General features: G+C 46.9%; 3 protein-coding genes across 4 annotated transcripts; 1 reads left to right on the plus strand and 2 right to left on the minus strand.

Annotated features, from left to right (window-relative positions):
• Nucleotides 1-768: 768 nt before the first annotated feature.
• Nucleotides 769-5547, minus strand: LOC123093575 (dolichyl-diphosphooligosaccharide--protein glycosyltransferase subunit 1A). The gene is made up of 10 exons (XM_044515558.1): nucleotides 5315-5547; nucleotides 5165-5209; nucleotides 3981-4609; nucleotides 3734-3881; nucleotides 3456-3632; nucleotides 3060-3128; nucleotides 2889-2978; nucleotides 2473-2631; nucleotides 1366-1590; nucleotides 769-1199 (listed from the first exon to the last, which is right to left on the minus strand). Exons 1-10 carry the CDS (start codon nucleotides 5414-5416, stop codon nucleotides 1008-1010), a joined length of 1836 nt encoding a protein of 611 aa, XP_044371493.1. The 5' UTR covers nucleotides 5417-5547; the 3' UTR covers nucleotides 769-1007.
• Nucleotides 5548-5616: 69 nt separating this feature from the next.
• On the plus strand, nucleotides 5617-8459 carry LOC123093576 (phosphatidylinositol-glycan biosynthesis class F protein). Its single transcript, XM_044515561.1, has 8 exons — nucleotides 5617-6036; nucleotides 6115-6180; nucleotides 6272-6314; nucleotides 6589-6643; nucleotides 6881-6929; nucleotides 7231-7298; nucleotides 7416-7533; nucleotides 8075-8459. Exons 1-8 carry the CDS (start codon nucleotides 5893-5895, stop codon nucleotides 8186-8188), a joined length of 657 nt encoding a protein of 218 aa, XP_044371496.1. The 5' UTR covers nucleotides 5617-5892; the 3' UTR covers nucleotides 8189-8459.
• Nucleotide 8460: 1 nt separating this feature from the next.
• Nucleotides 8461-11567, minus strand: LOC100037642 (protein MLO). 2 transcript variants are annotated; one of them, XM_044515560.1, is made up of 11 exons: nucleotides 11130-11558; nucleotides 10824-11042; nucleotides 10588-10704; nucleotides 10417-10477; nucleotides 10142-10302; nucleotides 9929-10017; nucleotides 9715-9764; nucleotides 9587-9627; nucleotides 9273-9482; nucleotides 9054-9182; nucleotides 8461-8961 (listed from the first exon to the last, which is right to left on the minus strand). In XM_044515560.1, exons 1-11 carry the CDS (start codon nucleotides 11259-11261, stop codon nucleotides 8566-8568), a joined length of 1605 nt encoding a protein of 534 aa, XP_044371495.1. In that variant the 5' UTR covers nucleotides 11262-11558; the 3' UTR covers nucleotides 8461-8565. The 2 variants fall into 2 exon arrangements, with proteins under 2 accessions (XP_044371495.1, XP_044371494.1); XM_044515559.1 differs by having other exon boundaries at nucleotides 9587-9764; nucleotides 11130-11567.
• Nucleotides 11568-16169: the final 4602 nt, after the last annotated feature.

The following is a 16169-nucleotide window of genomic DNA, read 5'->3' on the forward strand; positions in this document are numbered from 1 at the left end:
ATTTACTTTCATTACCAGATCAGGAACTATGTATTATGGGCACTCGTAATGTGCGTGACATGATTGCCATATCAGCCTGGTACTTGTGGTGGGAAAGGCGCAAATTGGTACACAATGAGACTACTCAGAATGCACAACAGATATCCATGGGGATAGGCGCTCTCACTGCCGATTTTGTTAATGCCTCCTCGCCGAAGGCTTCCATGAAAAGAGGAGGATGGTCTAACCCCCCGTCGGGATTTGTTAAACTTAACGTTGATGCTTCTTTTGACCACGGCCTTCTCAGGGGTACGATCGCGGTTGTCTTAAGAGATGACAAAGGTAGGTTCATCGGTGGGGGAAATGGTAAGATTGACTGGTGTGCAGATGTGTTGATGGCTGAAGCTTTGGCGTTAAAATTTGGTCTATCGCTTGCACAAAGGACGGGTTGTAATCGCATAATTATTAACTCGGATAATATGGAGGTGATCGAGACCATGAACAAAGGAGGACGATCTTCGGGGGCAGCAGCTGCAATTTTTGATGACTGTTTTCACTTAGCTTGCGATTTTCCTATTTCTAGATTTGAGCATTGTAATATAGAAGCAAATAAAGTCGCTCATGAACTTGCCAAGTTGGCTAGATTTTCATTCATTTCTAATTGGTTTGAGGAACCACATAATGCAATTGTACCAATCCTCATAAACGATGTAATGATTATTTCTAATGAATAAAGCTCGAACTTTCTTTCAAAAAAAACTGAACAGATGAAATTGCACCACTAATCTGGAACAATAACCACTTAAGCAAAAGGAGTCCCAAGGGGGTGGTTCCCCATGATTTCTTTTTAGATGATGCAAAAAAATTAATCAGTTCCAAAATGATTAAGGCGCTTATATCACATTACAGAGTCTAGGAAACCTAGCCTCAGGAACTAGGATAATGGGTTACCAACACAACATCTACACAAAGTGCAGAAGATGACCTTCAGTCTAATCACTAATCATGTAAGATAAGACCGGATTCGCTCATATCTCGCTAAGGTACTCTAGAAGAGATTCGACCTCTTGCCTCAGCGCAGCGATCTTCTGCTGCTGGGAGGAAATCCGGTTTTCTATGTCTTGCCCGCGCTGCTTCTTCTCGACGCTGTCAACCACGGTGGCATGCCTCGCCATGAGCTTCTCCTGCATCTCCCTCTCCTTCGCAACCAAGTCCTCTAGCTGCAGCAACAATGCACAAAAAGTATGATTTATTTTTGGTAATCAGAATAAATGCGGAAAGGCGGTCAAGATTCAGATTGCACGACATGGCAAGGTCAGATATGTTTCTCAATTTCTTTTTTTTATATACGACATAAATGCAGTCGCAGAAGTTTGTTGAGCAAACCTTTGGCCATATCTGATAAGACTGAGGGGATGACTGTACAGATAACAACAGCGGCTTCAGCTCTTTCGCTAATTCCTTAAACTGTGCATCAGCGGCTTTACGAGCTGCTTTGCAAGATTTAGCGTCTCCAGACCTAGACAAATCGTGCAATGATGTCTCTAGCTTATCATGAACAGCTAAGCACTGGTGAAAGATGCCCTGGATTTGCTGAACAGTGGCTTGCACCTGCACCAGGAGAACGAAAGAGCCATCAGAAATCAGCACTGCACGATACTAAAGTTATATGATCAAAACAGTACAGAAAAAACTGCACAAAGATGACAACAAACTCTTTATTTACAAGGAAAAAAACATTATTCATTATTCCAACACATAAACTTAAGGTCAATCCGGTTTAGGAAGTGGTCATGTCTCCTACCTACTAATCGTTGGGTTCAAATTTGATCTGCAATAATAATATTTTCCATGGCTTTTCAACTAGATGCTTGTTTTCTTTATATTTTAAGAAACTTGATGTTCAGTTCCAGTTAACTTATCAAACTGGCCTTGCCCTTCTAGCACCCTGAACTTTCACTAGTGTTTTATTACAGTTCATTTTATTTATTCCATCATAAAGGTTCTGGGCTAGTGATTCAGAAAGTAGTTTGGCACTTCCCCAAACATTTCTTAGAATAATAACCCTGCCTGCAGCATGGCCCTCAAATCCCAATGCCACCATAACAAATATCACAGCAGTAGAACTAGACTAAACAACCTTTTGGGAAATCATCCAGTCCTTCAATGCTTTCCTAGTTATAAGTTATTACATTGCTCCACAAATATTTGTCACCTTCTGAGTTGTAAGTTAACTTTGTACTCCCTCTGTTCGAAAATAAGTGTCTCAACTTTAGTACAAAATTATACTCCCTCCGTTCGTTTTTATAAGGCGGTTTAGACAGCTGGTTTTGAACTGTTTAGAGCACTGTCTGAACAGGCTTAAACGTCTTATATAAGTGAACAGAGGGAGTACTAAAGTTGAGATACTTATTTTGGGACGGAGGGAGTATATTTTTCCTGAGTCCTTGATCCAAATAATTTGGAGAGGATTGAGGCTTAAAGTAATTGTACCTCATCCCATTGCAGCTTTGCCAGATAAGAAGGAGAGTTCTTAGAGATTGACATGTCAGTGTGCATGTAGGCAATACATGCAACAAACAGGAGGAAGAAGCCAGTAATCAACATCATCGGCTCTATGAGCAACGAGATGTTATTGAATTTGTAGTACACCTGCGCAAAGGAAAAAAAATGTTAGCTACAGTTCACAACTTCACATAAAACACTGCTTAGGTATCAGTATACACAAACAACTCACAGAAAGCATTGTTGATAACTAGCAGCTTTAAGTATTGTTTCATGTGATAAGAACTAGTCTTATAATCCTTTTACAGATTATTTATTCAGTTTGACCAATAATTTACACAGTTTACAATTTTCATCGTGCAAGTGTGCAAACTACTGGCACAACAATAGTTCTGAAGACAAACCTGGAAATGCAAATTATGCTCTGGAATAACATCAGGCTTTTCCAAGACAAGAACTGGCCTTCCAGCAATGTCAAGGTGTGAATACTTCACCTGCACCACACATCACTTTTGTTACAACGATGAATAGGATGAACTAGTTATTCAGTTATATATCATCCAACGGGGGATCACCTCTTGCCATTGATTTGTTGGAAATGGAGCTGAAACATCAATATCCTTTGAACCTTCAGGTAGAACCACCTGTCCGAAAAGAAAGATATATACAAGTGTAAGACGGAAGTAATGCAAAATTATTCACATTACTGGAAGCGCCTGCGCAGATAAAATCAATAGTGATTGATGTCAAGTTCAGGGAAACATGGCCAAATTGATATTTTCATGTGTGTTAAGAGGATCTAAAGCTTGGGGCTTTCCTAAATAAGTACTGATTTTATGTCAATACCAAAGAAATAGTCAAATGATATGAAAATTAGGTCTGGTACAGTGGAACTCAATAGATCAAAGAAAAGGGGGGAAATGAAAACCCATATTCCTGATGATACTGGTTTGATGCAACTGACCGCATACCTTTACGATGAGCTTTTCTATGAGAATCTCCTCCATTGGAGAACCAAATGTGATATTGAGAAATCTCTTTCCATCAGCACTGAAAACAAAGTCTTGAAGAGGTAAACCATAACCAATAGTAAAGGTTGTTTGCCAACCACCAAACAAGGGAAACCTCGGTTCAATTTCCAGTTGGGTCTGCAATAAGGTTGTTGGACATGTAAAAGCATTCAACATACATGAGTTGCGCTTTTGTTGGGAAATTTAACCATAACAAATGAAATAAATAGCAGCAGTACCTTCTTCGAATCACTCCATAAGTGTGATGTTGAAATATTACCGATTTCATCTCTGTAATAAATAGAGTGGGCCCTTGCAGGCAATCTAGCAATGAGATGCCTAAATGATGAAACCCCTCTTGCATAAGGTCTAGACTGGTAGTCAAGCCTACAAACAGAAAAACAGAATTAGATATTTCTGGTCATGACTTCTCAACGCACGTACAAGTTAAGCTACTTAAAACAAAAAAATTGAACAGAGATAAACCTGGAGAATTCACCCTTCAGTCTGGCACCACCATGAACAATGTTGTAATGTTCTGTAATCTGTACATTGCCCCAGTGAGATATCTCAATCTCCCTTATAAGCTCCTTTGCAACTGCAAATGGGTTGTTGTTCTCAAAGTGCACAATAATAGGGTTGTAGGAAAACGGGGGAACATCTTCATACGGTCCATATTTAAGCTCGGAATCCACAAGTTTTGTGTTTCCATATTTTGTGTATGATTCAACCCTTCCACCAGGCAATCTGATACTAAGCGTCTGGACTTTAACAGGGTAAGGGGACAGATAGTGAGAACTATCCTGAAAGACAACAAGCTGCGAATCGGCTTGGGTGATCTCTTCTGGGAACGGCTGGAGAAAGTGTGTAAATACAGTCAAGACATCTAAGTGAAGAATCTTCCCCTTTGTCAAAGGTTTGTGTAACGATGCTGAAAAGAAGGTTAGTTCTGGGGGAACACCAGAAGGCTCAACAATTTCAATCGGAAGAATACTACTGAGACCCTTCACTTTTCCCTCGGTACCGAATGCTCTGATCGCTGCCAGGTTTTTTGCTTGGATGTTGGGAAAAGCCAGTAAGACTTTGGAGACAGGCTCCGAGCCAGCATTTTCAACCTGAAATCAATGGGTATATAAGTAACATCAGCATTCCGACGTGACAAATAGCACAAACAGATTATTAGAATAACGCTGGCAAGAAACATGTGCACTTCACAACGGAATAATTCTAGTTAATGCTACTTAAGGATTTTAGATATATAGCCCCTATTACCGATATTCTAATACAGTGACCTATTTTGCATTCTGGTAAAAATATTCACGGCTGAGACCGTACGTTTCTCAGTTCTGAGAATATGTTTGTGGATACTGGTGACCATTGAGGCAGTGCCCATTAGCATGAAGTAACGAAGGCCTCAGATTCATGAAATGCTCACTACATGAACCACATCGCAGCATGTCAATCAGGCAAACGTGACACGCACAAAAGCATTACCACTCCCTCCGTCTGACAATATAAGAGCGTTTTTGACACTGACACTACACTAGTGTCAAAAGCGCTCTTATATTGTGTTGGGACGGAGGGAGTACTTGTGTAGGTTAACAGGATGGAACACTGAGCTGGACGACTAAATTCAATTCCCACAGCAGGAGTAGAGCGCAACAGCGTACCTTGAGCGAAGTGAGGACGCGGACGATGTGCGAAGTCAAATCAACCTGCAACGCGAGAGAAGATCACAAACGACCATCAGATCCGAGACGTCAACAGCGGCGGGTGCTGAGATCTGAGGAGCGGGCGTGGGGAGTGGGGAGGGCACTGACCTTCCGATCCGCCCTGGAGATGACGAGATCGGCGCGCGCGGCGGAGGCGAAGACGGCGACAACGACGACGAGGAGCGCGGCGAGGCGGAGCGGAGGCGCCATGTTCGGCGGCCAGATCGCGTCGCGGGCGTTGGTTTCGCGGCGAGATGGGGTTGGACCTGAGCAAGAAAGGCTTTAAACCCTCGTCGGGCTCGGTCGGACTCGGACCCGTGTGCCCGTGGGAGAAGACAAGAGTATGACGTGTGTGTAGCCGAGATTTTGGGTGGTGCGACCGGACCACTTTGCTGCGACTTCCGACTGGCTATCCGGTCTGGCTCCACCGGTTCACCGTCTCTCTCCCCCCTTTCTCGCATCGCTACCACCGCCGGCGTCGCTCCCATCTCCGACCCCCCGGTGCGGCGGCGGTCCGCAGCCTCTGTCGCGCGCCGCTGTAGGCCTCGCCGTGGGAGATAGAGTAGGCGCGCGCCGCCTCGACGGCCTCCTCGCTCCTCCGCGGCTACCACGACCTAGCTCGCCGTCGGTCAGCACCAACAATCCCACCTCGTAGACAGACCAGACTCTCCACGCGCGGCCCCGCCATGGGCGCCGAGGTCGCCCAGATCAGCGCCTTCACCGCCGCAGCCGCCCACGCGCTCTGCCTCGCCGGCCTCGCGGCCGCCCACTTCCTCGCCGGCCGCGGCGCCCTCGTCTCCGACCCCGCCCACGCGCTCCGCCTCCTCGTGGTATGCTCCCTTCCCCACTTCTCACCCCAACAACGCTTCCCACGTGTCTTCTGACACGGATGGATGCTTTTTCTGTAGGTCTGTGAGGCGCCGCTTGTCATCGTGGTGTTCAGTCTGCTCCGGCGAGATCCCAAACGCTGCTCGGTTTGTTGCATCAACTGTTTCTTCCTGTTCCCATACCAACTAAATATATTTTGTTCAGTGATATAAGGTGATTTTGTTTCTTCGATTGCAGTTCCTTAAGGCCGCTGCACGGGGATTGCTTGGCTTGCCCATAGGTCAGTTCTCCTTGCTGCGTTTGCACTTTGATCCATTGCGTTTGCGCAAGGAGAGACTTCTATCCGGTGTGAAGAATATGGTGCTCGTAGGATATCACGCGTTGAAAAACCTCAATGCTGAATCTGAGTCATTAGCTAGTACTGACGACTTAGTAATATATGTTGATCTGCTCTTTGGAATAGCAAGAGGCCAAGCTGAGTTAGTATGTTAGGACCTGCCTGTCTTTCTGCTTTTCATTTATTTATCATTATGATACATGCTTCTCTCTGCCAGGGGCATTCCTAAATGCATTTGGTGCAATTGTTCTTGGCGCACCTGTTGGAATCAAGTAAGTTCCCACTGACAAGGTCATGTATGGTTGTTAGTCCCCGTGATGCACGCTAATTAGGAGTCATCACTAGAATAACCATGTACACTGTTAGTTGAACATTAGTTTTTTTATAATACCTCATCTGACGGGGTTGCACAAGGATATGTCAATTTAAACATAAAAGACTCATACCAACAATGACTTGTCCTTCGTCAAAAACTAATGCCTTGTCTGATGAAATTTTCACATTTTTAGGTACTGGATAGCGACAATCTATTGGTCAAGTCTTATGTCCCTGTTCACTGTAAGTGGCATTTGCTGTGCTTTTACTTATTCTTGAATGAGTACTTCAGCACAACAAGATTGACAACTGAAAAATATTAGACTTGCTGGTCTTGTGCTCATTCTTCTTTGCGGTTACTATCTCCGTAAGTAAATATAAGATGTTTTTGCAGTTCAATTCGTAACTAAATATAAGACGTTTTTGCAGTTCAACACGTGGCATTATTTACTATAATGTACTTATATTTAGTTAGAGGTAGTATTATTTACTATAATGTACTTGCATAACTGAGGCATGACAAGCTAAACGCGTGGGATTGCAGTTTGTTCCAGCAGCATGTGTCTTTGGAGCATCCAAAGTGGATTGGCAGAATGCGCTTTCTCATTCTATGTATATTCCTGAATCCTAAATAAGTGCTATTGTGATGAGTTCATTCCATAGAGAGTTTTTATTGTCATTGCCCTGTGCTTACTGATACTTTAGTTGATTTGTGTTTTTGTATGTCAGTTATTGCACATCATCCAATGTTGTGGACTACATGATCTCTGTGCCTTCTCATGGAGCTGTAATAGGAGCGTGGTTTGGTGCTTGGCCTATGCCCCTTGACTGGGAGAGATCTTGGCAGGTAAAGATACTGACTCTGACTTTTTTTGAATACCTATGGGACGACCGGACGAGTATCATGAAAGACAGGATCTCGTAGAGATGTTTATGCATATCCAGTAGGTAACATGATAACTTAAAGACTAGCTCGTGGACTAACTATTCAGAGTGGTGATGCAAAATGCATTAGTTTGTCTGATGCTCTCTCGTGTGTCGAATGCTGCTGTTGGAACTAGTCTATATTACCACCCCCATTTTTTTTTCCATGCATTCTACTTCCTCCGTTCCTAAATATAAGTCCTTTTAGAGATTTCAATACGAACTACATACGGATGTATATAGACCCACTTTAGAGTGCAGATTCACTTATTTTGCTCCTTTATGTAGTCTATATTGGAATCTCTAAAAAGACTTATATTTAGGAATGGAGTGAGTATTTTCAATGTAGTATTTAGCGGCACATGGATGAGACTTCCTCTTCTGTGCCTTACAATTGACTGTCTGCTCTTATTGTCCCCACCTTTGCTTTGCAACTCATGTCTCTTTCCTTTTATCTTTCTTAGGAATGGCCAATATGTGTCACTTATGGCGCAATTGCTGGGCATGTGATTGGCATGTTAGTATCGCTGATCCTCATAGTTGCTCACAAGAGAAGAGCTCGTGTCAAGGCTGACTAGCCTATGGATGATGAATACCTTTTTTCCTTTAATGATTTACGCAGGTTATACTATAGATTGTTTCTTCCCAAAAAGCAATGTACTTTTGGTTAGATTTCCAGTTGAGTCAATGTACTGGTGCCTTCCAGTAGCTTGATACGTGTATTACATTAGTGGCACTCGTTTACCTTTTTGGGGCTGAAGATTATTTTCTTCAGAGCTCTTTCTTATGTTATGAGACTGATTGCCATTTGGTATTTTTTAGAGATGAGAGGGTTTTTGTTTGTGCTTAGCAGGTTAAATTTTTTGACTCAGTAAAAATTTGTATTTCTTATTGTACGAATCATGACATCCTATGTTGGCTATACATTGGACTAACATCAATACAGAAACTTGTCTCATCCCTGGCTGAAGGAAAAATCTGCGCTGGGAATGTCGACATCGAGTGCCGACGACGAGACCGACCTTCTCCTGTCAGCAGGATTTAGTCTGTGCACTGGATGCGCCACCACAACCGGGTACATGTCCCTAGCCTCCTCCATGGCCCTTGGCGAGGTTGGCGTGCTCTGGGGATCGTCGGACCGTCCCATGCCCTTGTGAAGCAGGTGCACTGGCGACGAGCCCCGGCTAGGCATGGGCGACGCCCCTCGGCTGGGCGTCGCGTCGCCGATCATCTGCGCCATCAGCATGTCCGTGTCTCGGACCTTCTTCTTCTCCTTGGCCGTGTTCCGCCAGTTTGTCAGCGCCTTGGCCGTCTGCTCGTCGAAGATGGACCTCTTCATGTTTGATCCCATCTGCAACCCATCACACCGATTACATGATTAAGGCTGCTGTTTCTCCTCTCCCAGAGCAATTGTTCAGACATCTTCATCAACGGCTTTATTACCTGTGTGACGAGCGCGTAGAGCGGGAAGGTGATATAGCTGCAGAGGAACTGAAGAGCCAGCCCCAGCACGACCTTCATGATGCTCAGCCCGATGTGCATATGGAAGCATTTCTTCAAGCCGGGCGTGGCCTACGAACAAGTAAATCTCCGTCAGTGCAGTTCATCAGCACTACTTGGTGCCTTGCATCCCTAACTGAACTGCCAATTACTGGTGCATACCACTGTCCACACGAAATGTGCCATCTGAAACGCGTTCTGGAATAGCGTCAGGTGTATGAAGAAGAGGACCCAGTCGGGGCGGTGGAACCAGAAGAACTTGTTGCTGGGCTCAACCACGGGCGCCCCCTTGATGACGCTCGCCCGGTCCTGGATCTCCAGGGCCATCTCCATGATGATCATCTCCAGCTTGGTTCCAACACACAAGAGGATCTGAGAAAGACAAGGCAGACAATGGCATTTTCAATTAAGGTGTGGTTTCGCATTGCAATCAAATGGGGCTGGCTGTTGCTTTCGACGGAGAAATTCACACTTACGACGAGAGGGATGAAAGAAATCCAGGTGAGCGTGCCGATCCCTGCCAGCAGAAAGAAGGGGAAAAGAAAGGTTAGAAAATGAACGGTGGTTACGAGACAAATTACAAGTGTTTTAGCAAGGTCCATACCGTCAATGTCAAGGAAGAGGGTGAGGATCGCCACACACCACAGCGGGAGGCTGCGAAAAGAGGCCAAATGTGTCAAGATCACGCAAGGAAGACCAACAGGAGCAAAGACCATGACGCAGCAAACTGATAGTATTGTATCATGTGGAACTTAAGCAATATCATATGGAGCCTGGCGGCAATTGTATAGTCGTATCCATGGAATGTTGTAAGCTACCTGATGCCAACGACGACTTTGAAGTCGTCCTCCATGGACCTCTTGATGTACTTGTGGAAGTCGAACTTGCTGTTATGCGACAAATGCGCCTGCGCGGAATCGTGGAAAGAGAAGACATGAGATCATTGGTGTCGGAAATATACTTATTTCAGAAGTGTCGCGGCAATGGCTGACGGAGCTAGAAGGAGGGGGGCTTTTTTTGGTTGTACGTACGTTGATGAAGCCTGCCCTCAAGGTGAGGTAGTCCACCTTGGTGACCGACCTGAAGAACTGCCTGAAGAAGGCCACCACCCATCTGACGCCGGGGGTGCTGGAGAGGCCCAGGTGCCGCTTCACGAACGACGTCTGGTGCGTGAAGCGGAACCGCGCAGGATCTGGAAGCACGGGAAAGAGAGAGAAAACATGTCATCAGTTCACTCCTCTGATCGTGCCTGCCTGCGTGCGTTTGTAAATGCATCAATCAGGTTCCATTTCGGAAATTGTCTGACCATTTGCGAACTGGTATTCCAGGGAGGCGGTCTCTGTCTCCCATTTCTTCCAGGTTCTCATCTGCAGCAGGAAAGAAGAGTACGCCGGGGCAGGTTAAGGATGGGTGGTAGCAGTTTTACCGAGGACAGACGCGCGGTAAAAAAGAAAGAAAGAAAGAAAGAAAGGCTCACTTTGAGACGGCTTAGAGCCATGATGATGACGCTGTAGGTGACATGGAAGACGGCGAGCACGAAGATGAATATGTGCAGCTGGTGCAAGCTGCCCGTGGACATGAGCGACACCTTGCCCTGCCAGAAAAGCACGCGCCACACCAGTTAGGCCAAGCCAATCAGGAAGAAAACAACAAGAAGAAACTCCGGCCGGCCGGAATTTGTTTGTGTTTTTGTTCCGGCTCCGACAGGCTCACCTGTTTGGCGCAGTAGTAGTCTTTGTACTTGCTCTTGACGGAGCCAGGGGGCAGCTTGCAGGGCCGCATGATGCTGGCGGCCTTCTCGGAGATGCATATCCCGGAGATGGGGTCCTGCGTCACGGCGAGCAGCAGCGAGATGAAGCCCACCAGCATGAGCTCCGCCTTGATCTTCTCCAGCGCCTCCGCCAGCGCGTTCTTGTGCCGCTTGTGGAACCACTGCTTACACACGCCAACAAGGAGGAAGCCATGAGCTGAGTCTGACTGGGGCAGACACTCATTTACTTTTTCCGGGAAGGAACTTACATGGCCGAGCTTATGGAGCGCGTGCTCCAGGAGGACGGACACGATGATCATGACGGCGAAGACGAGGGCCACCGCCCAGGACGGCGTCTCCGGCAGCGTCCTCGCTGGGGGGTACTCGTCGTCGTCCGCCATCGGTCCCCGAGCGCAACCTCTTTCCTTGTCCGGAGACCCAGCCGCCGGTCGTCTGAGCCAACGAGGTACCTACCTGGCCGGGTATCTATTCTACGTGGCCGGCCGGCCGGAGCAAGAAAGGAAATGGAAAGCGTACGTACGCAGGTACGTTGTGTGTTGGCGAAGTGTGGGCGTGGCAACCGGGTGGGAGGGAGCTGCCGCGCGGGGCCTTTTATCGGCGCGGCGCGGGCGCGCGGCGGCCGGGTCAAACCGCGTGCGTGCGCGCCTGCGCGCCGGCCGGGTGGCTCGGCAGCGGCGCGCTGCGGAGCGGGAGACCTGCCTAGAGCTGATACGAATGTCGAGTGGCGGGTTTCGGCTGATACGAGCTATGTTTCCTTTTTTTTTTGTTTGAGGGATCGAGCTATGTTTCCTAGCGCGAGGTTGGACGGGGTGGTTGATCCAGTGATGGCACTCTGGGTGCTCGGCCGGCACCGGGCCGGGGCGAGGGGGAACACCCGGTCGGTCCCGTAGTATTTTTTGACAGAGACGGTCACTTTACTTGTAGTATTATTTCTCAAAAAATACTAGTAGTATTTTTTTTCTATTTTTTCCTTTAGGGAATCCGTAGTATTATTCTTGACTACTCCCTCTGTTCCTAAATACTCCTATATTTCTTTTTAGAGATTCCAACAAAAGACTACATACAGAGCAAAATGAGTGAATATGCACTTAAATTTTGTCTATATACGTTCGTATATAGTTTATAGTGAAATCTCTAGAAAAACTTATATTTAGAAACGGAGGGAGTAGTTTTTTTGTTCTTGTTGCCATCGTTTGACTAGTATATCTATATCTGGCCATAGTTTTGTCCCGCGTAGGTAAGGTTACTTGGAGATACTCCTAGTTAAGCAGGACAAAAGCCGACGCGTCTGGCTAGCTTGCTGGTTATCGGGATCATCAACGCGGGCGGAGAAAAAAAACTGACGTTAAATTAGGACGGAGAGTTCGTTGGGACCGGCAAGGAAACGGCAAATGTGCTGCCCCGTTTCTTGGGGAATCGAATTGTGTGACGTCGGATCACTTTCGTTGGGTTGATTGATTTGATGCTGCTCGATCGGAGACCCGTTCGCGCCAAAGTTTTACGTGGAGAAAATGACGCGAAACATGTATTGTGCGCGTGAGAAAGGTAAGGTAAAACGAACACGGGTTTACGGACCACGGTTACACGTAGCCACACGTTGGTAGAGGCGAGAGGTCAACGCGACTGACTGTTCCCGCCGGCGAGCCGCGCGTCGGGTGGTGGATCAGGTCGCCGGCGCCTGGTAGGCAGGGGCGTGGCACCTTCGAGCGGGTCGGGCTCGTACCCAGACGGTCGAAACATTCACCGGCCGGGACGTGCGTGCACGATGGCTAGCCTGGTGCTCCCATCGAGTTAGTTTTTCATACGGAGAGCCATTGTTAATCGCCAGCGGTTGACGTGAGAGTAATTGCTAATTGGACAAGCATAGAGTATTGCTGCATGTATTCCTGTTTTGGACTTGATTAATGGGGACGGAGAATCTGTTGGGACGGACCAAACGATCGAAAAGGGCAAAACTGTGCCCGCCTTGCCTCTTCCCCGGCCGAGAAAAACGATAGGTCGATCGATCGAATTGTGTGACGTCCGACTTCCTCCATGCTTCATTTCGAAGCATGAATGGTTTTTTTTTAAATGGAACACCCAGATTCCATAAATCACACGGGCGCAGGCAAAACGCTGGCCATCTGAACGTTTACATCATCAGGTAGGTCATCAGCCCAAACTTGCCGGACCATCAGTCGGCTGGCACTGTATGCCGCTAGAGCATGCGCTAACTGTAGTTTACGACGTTATATATAAACATGTACTGTACGACGTGGACGTGAAAGTTACTTAATGGTTCTTGTAAGCCCTGCTGCATGCGCACGTTTATATTTAGCCAAAGCGTGCACGGTTCCGTCACTGCAGGCAAACGGGCCCGTCACGTATACGTGGCGCACTCCTGCTCGCTTGTGGTCTCGTACTGTGCCAAGCAAGTTGCGACGACTTGCACACGTCGGTCGACGTGGCATCCCAAGTTTGACTGCTCATGGTCGGTCCCCTGCGTGGAGAAGTCGACCACGCCGCTCCGGCGAAGTGGGCGTTTCAACCAGTGGAGTACGGGCCTGATGGAGCGGGTCAAGTCAAATGGAGCGTTGACTGCATTTGTGTGGCTGCTACTTTTTTGCGGACTTGTATATGCAGGAAGGATATACTATTCTTAGCAGCGGTCCATCCATGTGATCAGTGATCTGCTGCTAGTATAGTGCTTAAACGGACGAGATCAAGTCACTGGTCGCCGAATTAACGATCGGATCCGGACCGTTTCTTCTGATCGGGGAAAGTTAATGGCAGGTTTGAATTTCAACGAGGCGAGATGATTTGGCCTAGCCGGTACCTTTGTACTAGTACTAATCAGCCTCTGTTTATGTGGCTACTAGGTGCAATCCGAGATGCATGCATGGAGATCTGCTTGACGGCACACCCTGATGGGATGGATGGGCCCGATCCACTAATATAAGGTGACGGTTCGTTGCTCGTTCCTGTAGTTGACGCTACTGGTTCATGAATGGAAGGAAGCTCAGGGTACACTGCTTTGACATTGCTCATTTTTTTATGCGCGCCATCCTCATCCGGATCTTATCTCATGCGCGCAACCGCACAAATATAGTAGCACAAGAATGTGTCTTTCTTGGCTGATGATGGTCCGGCGGCGGCTGCTTACCAAGAGATCAAGCCCATGAAACGGTGCTCAGTCTTGTCTCGGCGACTTTGCACTTGCAGCGCTGCCCTCGTGTGACCAATATGCATGGTCCTAATATATATAGCAGCAAATGAACAAGCAAGGTTGTCAGAATCGCGATTATGTTGTACGATTCTACGATTTTACGATTCAAACTAACCCCTCTGATTTTATGATTTTGGTTCATAGAATCTACGTTTTCACGATCCTGATAGTGAAGATTCTATGATTTGTGATCCTGCCATTGGAGCTCCGATCCGATTCAGAATCGCGATTCTGACAACCTTGTGAACAAGCATCTTGTGAGATAAAACGAGACTAGAACAAATCATGAGGAACGACCAAGTTAATGAGTCCGGGCCATATGCTTCTGTTATGAGCAGTGGATTGAAATCAAAGCAGAAATGTCATGGCATTCTGGAATCTATGCTAGTAAATCATAATATTTTTTTATTGGCAAGTAGCCAGAACCCTAAACAGACATGCTGAATCTAGTGGCTCCTCAGAATTTATGATGATGTGGAGGTTTCCTCTAACCTGCTCTGTGCCCAGTCATGTACGTACTGTTTCACAACTTGTGTGTGCTGTGGGCACCCAAAACATGCCTGTCATGTTGTTTATGGCTAGCTATACATGATCAAAGCCCTCGCGAAATAAAAGAGCTACGGGGGAATCACTTTCGTGTCATTGTCCTACTCTCTGATTTGCGTTGAATTTCGTATTACTAGCTCTGAGAATTTAAGATGTGATGTGAGGGTTTCCGGGATTTTTCTATTTCTTGTGCTTATCTTCACTAGAACTGTAGAAGCGAGTCCAGCAGATCGCATGTGTACAAGGTTTTTTTGGGCACCAGTACACCACGAATGTGTGCCGTTGTTCATGAGTATACTACCTTGCGGCCGCCAGGGGCGCCAAGGGCTTTTATATCCAGGTATTGAATTTGATCGATGACGTGCTGGGTTTGTGTGACTGTGAGAGTTACGGGATTGTGTTTGGTTGCTCGTACACTTTTTAGTCACTTTGCATACTTGTCCGGCTAGGGTCTGGTTAGATAAAAACCATCATCTGCATGTTGGTTGATTGCCTGCATATTCTCTCACTGCATCGTAGCAACGCCTCTACGCACTGTATTTGGTTGATCGCATTATCTGTGCTCATACGAGTGCACGATTGTTCGGCTGCATACGAGTATAGAGTTGTGCTCACCTTGTACCCTAATTGATGAGCTTACTCACTACTATTACACCTTACACACTGAGCACGCCAACGCCACAACACTGCAATGACGATGAACTAGATGAAGATGATGAAGTTCTTCGGTCCAAACTGAAGATCCACTTTGCCAACTTCAACACTGCTGCATGTGATGTCCTGCAAGTGCACATGGTTTAGCTGTACCTTTTCCCAAGTAAGAGTATCGATCCCATAGGAAGCACATGAATCGATCTTTCATCCTTTGGATGTCGCAAATAGTATGCCTGTAAGTTCTGAGCGATCCAAAGCAGAAGTACCATAATGGAAATGATGTGGCAAGTGTTGGGGAACGCAGTAATTTCAAAAAAATTCCTACGATCATGCAAGATCTATCTCTAGGTGATGCATTAGCAACGAGAGGGAAGAGTGTTGTCTACGTACCCTCGTAGATCGAAAGTGGAAGCGTTTCAATAAAGCGGTTGATGTAGAACGTCTTCGCGATCCAACCGATCCAAGTACCGAACGTACGGCACCTCCGCGTTCAGCACACGTTCAGCTCGATGACGTCCCTCGTACTCTTGATCCAGTTGAGGCCGAGGGTGAGTTCCGTCAACACAACGGCGTGGCGACGGTGATGATGATGCTACCGGCGCAGGGCTTCGCCTAAGCTCCGCAACGGTATGATCGAGGTGTGTAATTGTGGAGGGGGGCACTACACACAGCTAAAAGATCAACTTGTGTTTTCTAGGGTGCCCCCTGCCCCCCGTATATAAAGGAGGGAGGGGAGGCCGGCCAGCCCTCCTTGGTGCGCCCCCAAAGGGGGAATCCTACTAGGACTCCAAGTCCTAGTAGGTTTCGGAGAGAGGGGGGAAGGAAGGAGAGGGAGAGAGGGAGAAGGAAAGGGGGGCCTTCCCTTGTCCTATTCGGACTCAAG

Source organism: Triticum aestivum, chromosome 4B (assembly GCF_018294505.1).
Source record: "Triticum aestivum cultivar Chinese Spring chromosome 4B, IWGSC CS RefSeq v2.1, whole genome shotgun sequence".
Classification (NCBI taxonomy): Eukaryota; Viridiplantae; Streptophyta; class Magnoliopsida; order Poales; family Poaceae; genus Triticum; species Triticum aestivum.

Excerpts from the sequence above, each read along its gene's own strand:
- LOC123093576 (XM_044515561.1), top strand. The coding sequence starts at position 5,893 with ATGGGCGCCGAGGTCGCCCAGATCAGCGCCTTCACCGCCGCAGCCGCC. Across the intron at positions 6,181-6,271 it reads GAGATCCCAAACGCTGCTCG|TTCCTTAAGGCCGCTGCACG; the intron begins GTTTGTTGCATC and ends CTTCGATTGCAG. Across the intron at positions 6,315-6,588 it reads ATTGCTTGGCTTGCCCATAG|GGGCATTCCTAAATGCATTT; the intron begins GTCAGTTCTCCT and ends TCTCTCTGCCAG.
- LOC123093575 (XM_044515558.1), bottom strand. The coding sequence starts at position 5,416 with ATGGCGCCTCCGCTCCGCCTCGCCGCGCTCCTCGTCGTCGTTGTCGCC. Across the intron at positions 3,882-3,980 it reads CTGAAGGGTGAATTCTCCAG|GCTTGACTACCAGTCTAGAC; the intron begins GTTTATCTCTGT and ends TTCTGTTTGTAG. Across the intron at positions 1,591-2,472 it reads CAAAGCTGCAATGGGATGAG|GTGCAAGCCACTGTTCAGCA; the intron begins GTACAATTACTT and ends CTCCTGGTGCAG.
- LOC100037642 (XM_044515559.1), bottom strand. The coding sequence starts at position 11,261 with ATGGCGGACGACGACGAGTACCCCCCAGCGAGGACGCTGCCGGAGACG. Across the intron at positions 10,018-10,141 it reads TGAGGGCAGGCTTCATCAAC|GCGCATTTGTCGCATAACAG; the intron begins GTACGTACAACC and ends GATTCCGCGCAG. Across the intron at positions 9,183-9,272 it reads CACATTTCGTGTGGACAGTG|GCCACGCCCGGCTTGAAGAA; the intron begins GTATGCACCAGT and ends ACTTGTTCGTAG.